Below are 12,423 nucleotides of genomic sequence, written 5' to 3' on the forward strand. Positions count from 1 at the left end.
CTCGCTCTCTCACTCGCCTCTCTCACTTTATACAATTGATCTTTTTGTATATGTATACCAAAGCAGATTATACAACTGCTTTCTTTTGTATATGTATAGCGAAATATACATATTTATGTTTGCTATGGAGCGCAATTATGCAAACTTTGTTATAGCATACAAATATGAATTTTGTGTTTGCTATATGTGAAAGTTGCTCTATAAAATATTACAACCATTTTACTTCCCAATTTAGGTGTCAAAAGAATATGAAAATCGATCGAATTTAACCGTATCGAATCAATTTATATCATTTTTCAAAAAATCATGAACTTTTATTTAAGTGTATAACCGTTCCGAACAATTGGGATCAACCGAATAACCTTACATGTATGAAAATATATTTTTATTTTAAGAATATGTTAAATTTAATATATATAAATATATTTTATTACATTTTTCAAATATAAATATAAACTAGGTCCTACGCTTCTGGTGACGGGATGACTTTGGCCTTTTGCTTTTTAGCTAGCCTTTAATTAATTAGGTATAAAACTAAAATATACTATATAGATACTCCATCAAATAATACAACAAAATCTATGCAAATACTCCTATTAAATTTTTAAGATCAAACAATGCAACTACAAGGTTTTACATGGTGAAAAAATATATTTTAATAATGATGTATTTTGAGGTGATACTTTAAAAGTAAAAAAAAATGAAAATTAACTAAATCGAACCGATATCGAAAAGAAACCGATATGATTGGGGTGGTTATACAAAATCTAATTTTGGTTATACATTATAAAATATCCGAAGAATTGGGATGATATAATTTTTTTTAAATAACCGATCGAACCGTCCCATTGACACCCCTACCAGTTCACTTTTACTTATCATATTTGGATTTGTCGCATTCATTAAAAAAACAATGATTAACATGACTATTTATCCTACTATCCATATTAATTGATATTTAGTATTAAATCTTTGAAAACTGATTTGAGAAATAAATAATTAATGGTAAGAAAAAATATAGAAAACATTATTGTCATATCTTGATAGGTTAAAAGTGACAAGTAAGAATGAAATTCTACTTTTAAAGTAGTGGAAAAGTAAAAAATGAACAGAGGGTAATTTTATTTTATTTTTAAAAAGTTAACTTTAAAACTTTTGTTTTACCTCAATTTATATTTGAGGAACTTACAGAAATGACTATAGTATAGGGGTTAATAAAGTTCACTAACTATAATTAAGATAATTACTATTTGTAACTAACTTTTAATTAGCTATCTAGCTTTATCTAAATGTATTCACCGTATTTGGCAATTGTATTCTAGCATACATATGTTATTTTTAGACAGTTACTTCAAATATAAATACGACATTTAATGTAGTACATTAATTGTGCAACAATATCTTTTTAGAAAGGAAACTTAGTGTAATATCTCAATCTTCTATAATCAATAGAACTACGAAATCTCACAATATTTTTTCATAATAAACAAAGAAATTGCACTACAAAATCTTTTCTTTTTCATTGATTTTGTTGTATCACTAATTATTACTTGTATGACATTGATACATATTATTTTTTTTGTATCAATATATTTAAGTATTTCTATAGTGTATTCATTACTAGAATACATTTATATCAATGTATACCAATGTTTTCAAGTGAAAAAAACCTATAACAATAAAAAACATAATACAAATGTAAAACAAAGAGCTAATAGGTTTGATACATTATACAAATTTATAACAAGTGGGAAGATGCATAATACATTGGTACAAAATGAATAACAAGAAATAAATATGATACATTGATACAAATGTGTGATCAATATTATATACAAACAAATACGTTTGATGCAGTAACAGTGAAACAAATACACTCAAATACATGAATACAATACAAATATAGGTACATTGATACATGAATAGAATGCATATATGTATGTGTTTGATTCCTTGAAAAGTCCTCAAATTTGCACCAAAAATCCCTCAAATTCGAGATATGAACTCCTCGTAATATATCCAATCTTTTAAAACATCACTGATTAATTGTAGTAACAATTTCATAAATCTGTAATTTGAAATTAAGTTTCAAAGCTTTCTCTCGTGACTGGTAATGAAGTTTCGGAAATCATCTCGAGCCAATAATGATGACGCTTTATCGGAGAAAGGAAGACAATGTCATTAAGTTTGAATTTGAAAAGAATTTGAAAGAATCGTCCATGAAAGAAAAGAATAAAAAAATAATCACCCATGAAAGAGGGAAGAATGTATTAATTTGGGTTATACACTAATTTGGAGAGAGAAAGGAAGAAAGATAGATAATTGATAAATACAATGCTTAGAATTAAGTTTAGAAATACGCTAATTGAAAGATACACTTTTGAATTGAAAAATAACTATAAAATGAATAGTATATAGCTCTGACCTACGAATTATAATTTTATTAAACTATACTTATATATAATAAACACATAGCATATATTGCTTTACTAGGTAGTCGTAAGTCTTATTTTAAATAATAAAATAAATATTTTTTCTTATTTTATGTAATTTACATAAATTTCATAGTGTTAAGAGCTAATTACACTATTTTCTTATTCTTTTTCAAATTACAAAAATCCCTTAAAATTTATGGATTTTGAATACATTACTAGACTTCCGGATACATCAGCAATCCGGATACATAAAGGAGGGATGTATCCGAGAGGAGAAGCATGTATCAAAGAGGCGATAGGATATCCAAATACATCAACAGACATTCAAATACATAGAGGAGAGATGTATTCGAGAGGGGAGCCATGTATCATAAAGGGAATAGGACATCCGGATACATAAGTGAGAGATGTATCCGAGGGTGGGCGAATGCATCCAAAAGGGGATAATGATGTATCAACAAGAGGGGAGTGATGTATTTTGAGCAGTGATGTATCCGAGAGGGGATTTTTGAAATTTTTTAATAAATAAAAAATTAAAAAAATTATAGTAATAAAATAAGATGTGTATTTAGTATGGAGCCGACCATTAACACCGAATGTGTAGTAGAAAAATGAAGAGATGGGGGCGCAGGGCCAGGTAAGCATGGCGATGGCAAAGAAAGAAGACGACCTGCCTGCTTGGTTGGCCTATAGATGGAGAATGGGTCCTTCATCAGTAGTGCCAGTCTGTAACACACACATTTCCTCTTTTATTTATATCAATCAATCATCTTATCATGATAATGACTACAAATTAGGAGTATTCCATACCCTTTTCCTTGTTTGGACTATCTTCAATCATGAGTCTTTTTGGCCTTGCTAATAGGTATATCTATTTGCGATTGTTTCGATTATCCCCAATTTGAGAATTGATGTTCCCCATTTGCACCAATTTTGTTTAATTTTTCAATCAATTTCAGAAACCAGAAGACTTTTCGTCCTAAAAAGAATGCTCCATCAGGAAGCAAGGTTAGATATTTGATGTTATAATTCTATCTTTTATCACTTCGTAGCAGTATTAATGATAGATGACAAATAGTTTTATTTACCTTTGTTGTTATTGCTCCAGTGATTTTCTTCTCTTTATCTTATTTCCAAATTGCAGGGTGCACAACTTAAGAAACACATTGATGCTACTTTGGGTAGTGGGAACTTGAGGGAAGCAGTACGCCTACCGCCTGGAGAAGATCTTCATGAGTGGCTCGCTGTAAATAGTATGTTCTCTATTTGTAGGAAGAATACAACTGTAAAATATCAATTGCTTGTGTTCTGTTTTGTTGATTCTCTATACTTGTTTGAGTATTCGGATGGCAGATGGTGTGTCTATCAGGTTATAAATAATTTCAGGTTAATAATTTGATACTAGGCTTTTTAGAATCTCTCATGTCGCGACTTGTGAGAATGTCGATTGACCTCACTTAGTCATTAACTTCACCTTAGCCTGCAGACGTTTACATATTAGGTTTCTGATGAATCTAAACTTTTGGTAATTGCTAGAACCACAAATTTCTGCCATATAACCTTGAAAATGGTAACAATTTTCTCTAAAAGTTCTATCGAGGAATGATTTTGTCTCAGACGTTCTAGAGGCTTTGTACAATGAAAAGGCAGACGATAACAGATGTCAATAAATCTTGTTTGTTGTGACAACTGTTTGGGGACAGTATCAGAACTGGTGTCCATGATATTGACTTAATAATAAGGATATATACTGCTTTCTAACAACTTTTGGTGTCCCTTTGTGACATCTATGTTGAATTTTTATCCCACAACCTCCTCTCTTGAATTTGTAGCATAAAACATAATATCCTTTGAGATTAAGTTGTCTGGTGTCCGCCCTTGTCTGTATATTTGCTCCAAGTACTCAGATATTGTGCATCCATACATATAATGATTTTTGAATATCTTAAGCACCTTTCTGTTGATCCTAACTTTTATATTTCTTTTTTCCTACAGCTGTTGATTTTTTCAACCAAGTGAATATCTTGTATGGCACTCTCACAGAGTTCTGCACCCCATCGAGCTGCCCGACAATGTCTGCAGGGCCAAAGTAAGTTTTTTAATCTATTCACTTTGTGGTAGATCCTATTTATTTATTAAGTACAGAAGTAACCATTGTAAGATATGTTAGACGACAATGTTACCCATCATGATTGAATCTGTTTGCTTAGAATTTAGTTAAAGCGGACTAAACCCCTCTAGGTATAATTATCATCAAAAGAGAAGGTTATTACCCATTAACATTGCAAAATTTTGAACTAGTTGTACCTGTCCATATCTAATGCCAAACTCAATTCCCAACTGCTATATTTATTTGGGATTATTGTCCCAAAATTTTTAGCACCTATCTATGCTTCCAAGTTTTCTATTATGTGTGTCTGCAGAGACCTCTGAAACTGATACGACGTTGCAAATGTCCCCAACCAACAAAGTAGAAAATTCGGACAATCCCTATTCTAGGATTTTAGTCACCAACAAAGGTCACTCATGGTCCATTCTTCTTTTCGAAAACTATGCCTGACATGCGAAGTCTTGGCTTCTCTATGTCCAAAGAGAGTCAATTGGTAACTATGATATGATGGAACATACTGCAGAGAAGCCACATCATGAAAACATGATTGCAATAATATAATACACTTGAACTTTCCTCATCATTTGACCAACATGTTTGACATTACTTATTTTGTATTATTAAGCATGACACTGTTGGTGAAAGAAGCTTCATCATTCCCGTCTATATAGCTAAACCCTCCAAGAAAATATGAGTTAAGTGAAACTCTTCAAGTGGCAGAGGGTAACATATTCTTAGATCCTAAGTACCATAACCTCCTCTTGAACAAAATATAAAGTAACGAGAGATTAAATTGTCGTTACCCTGACGATTTACTACTTTAAAAGTGCTCATTTAGAGATTCATTCAGGATGAGAGGAAGGGATGAGAAAGACGTTTTAAGAATTTTACTACCAGCTTCGGAACTGCTAGAAGAATTGCATGATAACCACGATGTTGAGAAAAATTCCAACTTGTGTGCCACATGCTTTGGTGATACCAGACTGAGTAGCTGAACAATCTCTTTCCTATGTTGTGTTTTTGAGTCCTAGATCAATACTCAATTGCACTTTGTCTGCAGTTGCTCTTCCCAGGTCTTTGCAACCTAGTGACAAGCATCTCGGAACATTTGTTTATGTATTTCAACAAATCAAGGGGTGATGGTGGTTCACAAGTTTAGGACAAACAAAGTAGAAGTGCATTAGTTGTGTATTTAGCTAACTGATTTTCGTTTTTGGAGAAATCAGAGTAGTTCATTAATTGAAAACACCAACTTTGTGTAAAAGAATGCAAAAAGTGAGTGAGTGGCTTAAACACCATTATGGTTCAAATGGAAATTTCCTCCTTACGCCAAAAAGTTCATCAAACAAAAAGAATATTTTGGAGTATCTGTATCTCTCACTATCTTCTATTTCATTCATTGCAAACTGTCACAAAATGCATAATGGTTTAACTCTTCAGATTGCCTTTCTTTCTGTATTGATCTTATGCATCCTCCTATTCACAATTGTCTCTTCCAGTCTTCTTGGTATTTCCACTGTAACAATGGGTAGTAGAAATGCAAGATTCAATACATGTGTAGTGAATTTGCAATGAAACTAGACAGTTGTCTTCTCAATTGTCTACTCCGAGAACACCAACTCATTACCATTATTATTCTCTTCCTTTAGTCATCTGTCATCAATATTGTATCCCTCACAGCACACCAAGTGAAAAAAGCTACCTTCTTCAGTTCTTTGGTATCTCATATTTACTTCCACATCTTCCCCCTAAATCATTCTCCGGATAACCCTGTGAAATGACTTAATAACTTAAAACGACTTCACCCCGCTTCCCTTCCCGTCATCCTATTCTCTTTTTCATTCCCTACAAGCCACTCTATATTTCTATGGAAAAACTCCTGTGGCTTTTGCCACCTTAAGATCCACGCGAACGCCCCTACAAGAGAATGGGTAATCAAACCATAACTAGATTGTCTCACTGGAATAACTTGTGGTGCTCCAGTCTCTGGCAATTGGCATGGCTGATACATTTTTTGCATATAACTTTTGGCAGGTACGAGTACCGTTGGGCCGACGGAGTTAATATAAAGAAACCCATAGAAGTTTCTGCTCCAAAATATGTGGATTATTTGATGGGTTGGATAGAAACTCAGCTAGATGATGAATCAATTTTTCCCCAAAATTTGGGTGGGTAATCTCTCTTTATGCTGTGCATATTACTCTGATAAAAAATTCCAAATTCAATGTCTGATCAATGGTATGCTCTACAGGTGCGCCATTTCCGTCTAACTTCCAGGATGTTGTGAAGACAATATTTAAGCGATTATTTCGTGTATATGCTCATATCTATCATTCACATTTCCAAAAGATTATCAGTCTAAAAGAAGAAGCTCATATGAATACTTGCTTTAAGCACTTTGTTCTGTTCACATGGGTAAGTGTATACTAAGTACATTTGATGTTATTGATTTAATGCATTTCATGAATTTGTAGTGCATCATATATCTATACAAGTAGAATGTGGTTAGTGTAGATTGAGGAAAACTGATGCATGCTCTTGCTTGATACAGGAGTTCCGCTTAATTGACAAGGCAGAGCTTGCACCTCTCTATGAGCTCGTTGAGTCTATTCTGCAGCTTTAGTGATGTTGTAATTCAATTCATTTTCTACAATTATTTTTCTTTCTTTCATCATTCATTGATTAGTTTGTGTGAGGAGAAGATGGTTTTGATGATGGACAGGGAAAGCCCAAAAGATGTGGGAACTTGTCCGACCCTTCGAGAATTTACCCATTTATATGAACTTCCATGATTTTTATTATTGAATTGTACCACCTTATGCTAGCATTCTCTGTAATTGAAGAAACTTCTTTACAAGTTTGCTTCCTTTGGTGTGTGCGTGTGTGTTACTGTAAAGGAAATGCCAGTCTATATCTTAGCTTAAAGACTATATTTGAGGACAAGTAATGGTAGTTATATTTGGAATTGGAGGTTAACTAAGCTTTCCCCATCTAGGGATGATGCAGTTTGAGTTCCTTTTACTGCACTTGTAATTGCCCATTCTTTTTTTAAAAATAAATAAATTAAGCCATCACTTTAACGGTGTGGGGGGTTAGGCTTGACCCCTACCAATGTCTATAACATCCAAAAAGTTACAAAAGCAGAGGAGGACATGGACCTAACTTCTAATAGAGAACAACGAGGATAAACTAAGCAATCTACATAAAGGCTGAAGTGACATTTTTATTTTTTTTAAATTTAAGCCATCACCATCACAACTTAAAGTTATTAGGTGTGGGGGTTTGGCTTGACCCCTACCAATGTCTATAACATCCAAAAAGTTACAAAAGCAGAGGAGGACATGGACCTAACTTCTAATAGAGAACAACGAGGATAAACTAAGCAATCTACATAAAGGCTGAAGTGACATTTTTATTTTTTTTAAATTTAAGCCATCACCATCACAACTTAAAGTTATTAGGTGTGGGGTTTGGCTTGACCCTACCATGTCTATAATTTCCAACATAAGTTGCACAAAAACAGAGGGGACCATGTACCTAACCTCTGGCAAAAATAGAAAGTGGAAATTAGGACATAAAAAAAGGGAAGGCAACAAACTTATAACCTTCCACTCAAGCAAAATACAAGATTCAACTAACAAAAAAATTACATTTGTCATATCTTCTTCTTATACAAGGTAGTTGCCATCTATCTAGTTGAAAGAGTCCCTTCGCTTCTTTCGAGAGCGGCTGATAAGAGAAGTAGAAGGTACCATTTCTACTCGATGAAGCTAATTTGGGTAGGAAGTCAGCCACATGGTTGGCTTCTTTATAGCAATGTGAGATGCTCACTTCTGCCTCTTCCATAGCGTTGACAGTTCGTTTGATAATGTTTTTTAGCTTCAGATTGTTGGTGTCTTTTTCTTCGAGCATATTTGTAACCACCATTGAGTCCAACTCCAGATCGTATTTGTCGTATCCAGCTCGATTACACCATTCTATTGCATAAAGTGTTGCCATTGCTTCTGCCTGATTGTTGCTTTTACATTGAGTTGGGACTGAGAAAGCCATAATGAGATGACCAGTGTCATCTCTGAGAGCCCCTCCAATGTCGGCCCTGGAAATACTTTCTTGCATATAGCTTTCATCTGTGTTGAATTTGATCCTTCCAGTCACAGGCTTGGTCCAAACGACTTGCATCCATCTTACAATAGGTCTGTACCTTTCAATTCTTGTGCAGATTTGAACCCATTTTCCTGTTAAGTCACAAGTTGGGAAGACAACACAAATAGTTGTTTTGATGTTCCATAAAATTTGCACTTCCATTCTAGATATCAAATATTTGGTCTAATCTCCATATCTACAAGATGTCCAATTTTTCTATATTTCCCATGCTATACACATGGGAGTGATTTGTTGTACCATTTTATGCACACTGTTGGCAGTGTTCATATTCCACCAAACATTGAAGAGAATTCTAATGTTGCTTCCTTGGTGATTAATTCCAAGGGGGTTTCCAAAGTAATTCCATATATGCTTAGCCATCTCACTATCACTAAACACATGTTGAATTGATTCATGTTGAGGTATTGTGCAACATAGGCATTTGGTATCCATTGGAATACCAAACCTTTGGAGTACCTCATCAAACGATAACTTTTTTAGCCTCATTCTCCAGGTAAGAAAGGATAATTTGAAAGGTAAGCACTTGTGCCAAACCTTACTCAGGATGTCATCTTTCTATCTCACTTCTCTTATGCTTTGCCAAGCAGAAGAATTTGTGTATTGACCATCTTGAGTAATGTTCCAAACAACATAGTCATTATCATTAGCATCCCCGATAGGAATGTTAGCAATATATAAGACTATATGTTCGGGGAGATCTTCCCTTAATTTATTCATGTTCTAGTTACCACCATCAATATAGTCCATAACCTTGGCGTTGTTGTTATGCACATTGTCAGGGTACAAAATAGCCAGAGGCACTTTCTCACACCAATTGTCCTACCACATATTACAACTACCACTGTTAATTTTTCAGAGAACGTTAGGTTCAGTAGCATGTCTAGCATTGACCATGAACTTCCAAGCTTGTGAATTACCAGAGGTCCAAACTTTAACAAAAGGGTGAACTCTGTGACAATACTTAGCTTTCATAAAATCAGCCCAGAGAGACTTATTGGTTCTAAATCTCCACCATCTTTTAATGGCCAAGGTTTTAGAGATGTCATCCATGTTTCTAATACCTATACCACCTTCATCTTTAGGAACACAGATTTTTCCAAGATCTTCAGTGGTGCTTGTCTCTGTTCTCATTAAAACCCCAAAAGAATCGTGCAAAATGTTTTTCTAATAGATTAATAGTACCAATAGGAGGATTAATCGCTGAGAGAGTATAAATAGGGAGTGATTGAAGAACACTTTTGATTAAAACAGTTTTACCTCCATAGGTAAGCTTCTTACCCTGCCAACCATTGAGTCTTTTTACCACTTTTGTAACCATATCATCAAAGTAAGAAATCTTTTTCCTACCAATATAGATAGGGCAACCCAAATAAGTAAAGGGAAAGTCTTTTCCAAAAAACTAGTACACTGTCTCATCCTGTTTATTCTGTAAGCACTAGCCTTAGGGTTAGTCAAAAAGAAGCTTTTATTTTTATTGACTTCTTGCCCTTAAACTTTCCCATTGTTGTTGATCTGTTTCATGTTGAGCTTAACAGATTTACTCCAACTACTGAAAATAACAATATCATCAGCATATGCTAAATGGTTAATCTGAGGACCTCTATAATGCATCGAGAAAGGGATAAAGTTATCATGAGTAAGTAAACTATTCAAAGTTCTAGAGAGGACCTCAGCACCCAAAATAAATAAAGAGGGGGACAGAGGATCACCTTGTTTTAAACCTTGAGCAGAAGAGAAAAAACCATTTCTAAATCCATTAATCAAAATAGAATACCACACATTAGAAATTAAATTCCACACTAAATTTATCCATCTAATGGAGAAGCCAAATCTTCTAAGAACATCCATTAGAAAATTCCAAGCCATTCTATCATATGCCTTAGCCATATCTAATTTGATGACAATATTACCACCAGTATTATGCTTAGACATACCATGAATTATTTCTTGAGCAAGCATGACATTTTCAGTAATCAATCTGCCCGGAATGAAACCACTTTGATTAACAGATATGAGTCTATGCAAAATAGGATTGAGCCTTCTAGATAGAATTTTAGAGACAATTTTGTTAGAAAAATTACTTAAGCTAATAGGCCTTAATTCAGAAAAGTTAGAAGGGGACTCAATTTTAGGGATAAGAGCCAAACACGTGTAAGTGAAGTATTTAGTGAGTTTTTTTCCAGAGAAAAATTCAACAACAAAGTCAAACATCATATTTAATAATATCCCAACATGTATGAAAAAACTTACCATTGAAGCCATCAGCCCCTGCACTGCTATCTGCACTCATACTGAATACAACATTTTTAATTTCATCCTCCATGGGTGCTCTGTGAAGCATATCATTATCCTCTTCAGTAATCAGCTTTGGTATGCAATCCAAAGTGCTACTGTCCAGGTTAGGTTGCCCCATATTGAAGAGATTCTTGTAATGTCTAATATCTTCCCTTGCAATCATGTTGTCCCCTTCAATCCAATTGTCTCTGTCGTCTTTGATTATGTGAATAAGAAGTATTTTTCTTCTGTCTCTTAGCACACTGTGAAAATATTTACTGTTGTAGTCCCCATCTTTGAACCAATTGATTCTAGTTTTTTGCTTTAGTAAAGCATCCTGCATTCCAAGCCATTTAACATATTCTGCATGCTCCCTATTCAAATCTTCCCTGCTTTGTTCATTGTTGTTTAGAGTGTCCATTTTTTCAAGAAGTTGGACTCTGGTCTCCCATTTGTTAACTTGCTCATGAATATCCCCAATGGTCTCTCTAGACCATTTACTAAGATTTTTGCTTAGAACCTTTAACTTACATTGGAGTCTCCACTTTGCATTGCTTGTCACATTCATGTTCTAAGAGTTTTGAACAGTCTTCAAAAAATCTGATTGTTGAGTCCATAAGTTTAAGAATCTAAAGTATATGATGAAGTCGTTTTGATTGAAAAGGGTTTGCATGAGAAGAGGCCTATGATTGGAGCCCGTCCTAGCTAAATTGTCACTCCCCGAGGCTACCCCCGAGACGCGGACACGGGACCTAGGATCACAAGTGACCCCAAGCTAACCCTGATGGGGTAATCATGAGCATACTAAAGATAAATTGAATAATAAAAACTGTGCAGAAGCTAAAATCATGAATAAAATGAAAAGATAGGGAATACCCATATACTATAACTGAGATGAATGGAAATTGATGAGTTTAATACAAAGAAGATATTAACTCAATTCTAAGCTGAATCTAACTATTTCTGAAATAAGCCTTTAAACTGACTAGAAATGTTGGGACATGCCCCAACTAGATATAGCAAAACTGAAACTAAAGGACTAAAAATACTGGGGGGAAATCATGACTATTGTACTCGGAAAATGAGGACTCACCATTGATTCTACTAAACTGAAGATCGGGAACCGTTCTAAGCGTGATCTGGATGCTGAGAACCTGAATATATATCACGAGAAGATGTAGCACACATATGCGTCAGTACTTGAAAGGTACTGAGCATGCAGGATAGAGTAAAACTGAAATAACATATAACTGAACAAAGCAATAAAGCAATGAAATAATCTGAACATGATATAGATGCTGAAATACTGAACATGACTAATTTGAATGTAATGACCAAGCTATAACATGCTGAGATTGAATACTGAAACATGGTCAATGCAATGGAGCCTGGCTAAACTATGGGAGCTACTAATAACCGATAATAAAACCATATGAGCTA

General features: G+C 34.2%; 1 protein-coding gene across 1 annotated transcript; it reads left to right on the top strand.

The window, feature by feature from the left end:
- The first annotated feature begins 3,034 nt into the window (after nt 1-3,034).
- LOC102603123 (MOB kinase activator-like 1A) lies at nt 3,035-7,399 on the top strand. Its single transcript, XM_006342306.2, has 7 exons — nt 3,035-3,300; nt 3,395-3,443; nt 3,580-3,688; nt 4,431-4,524; nt 6,580-6,713; nt 6,797-6,960; nt 7,097-7,399. Exons 1-7 carry the CDS (start codon nt 3,275-3,277, stop codon nt 7,166-7,168), a joined length of 648 nt encoding a protein of 215 aa, XP_006342368.1. The 5' UTR covers nt 3,035-3,274; the 3' UTR covers nt 7,169-7,399.
- Nucleotides 7,400-12,423: the final 5,024 nt, after the last annotated feature.

This window comes from Solanum tuberosum, unplaced genomic scaffold, assembly GCF_000226075.1.
Source record: "Solanum tuberosum cultivar DM 1-3 516 R44 unplaced genomic scaffold, SolTub_3.0 scf00037, whole genome shotgun sequence".
In the NCBI taxonomy this organism is placed as follows: Eukaryota; Viridiplantae; Streptophyta; class Magnoliopsida; order Solanales; family Solanaceae; genus Solanum; species Solanum tuberosum.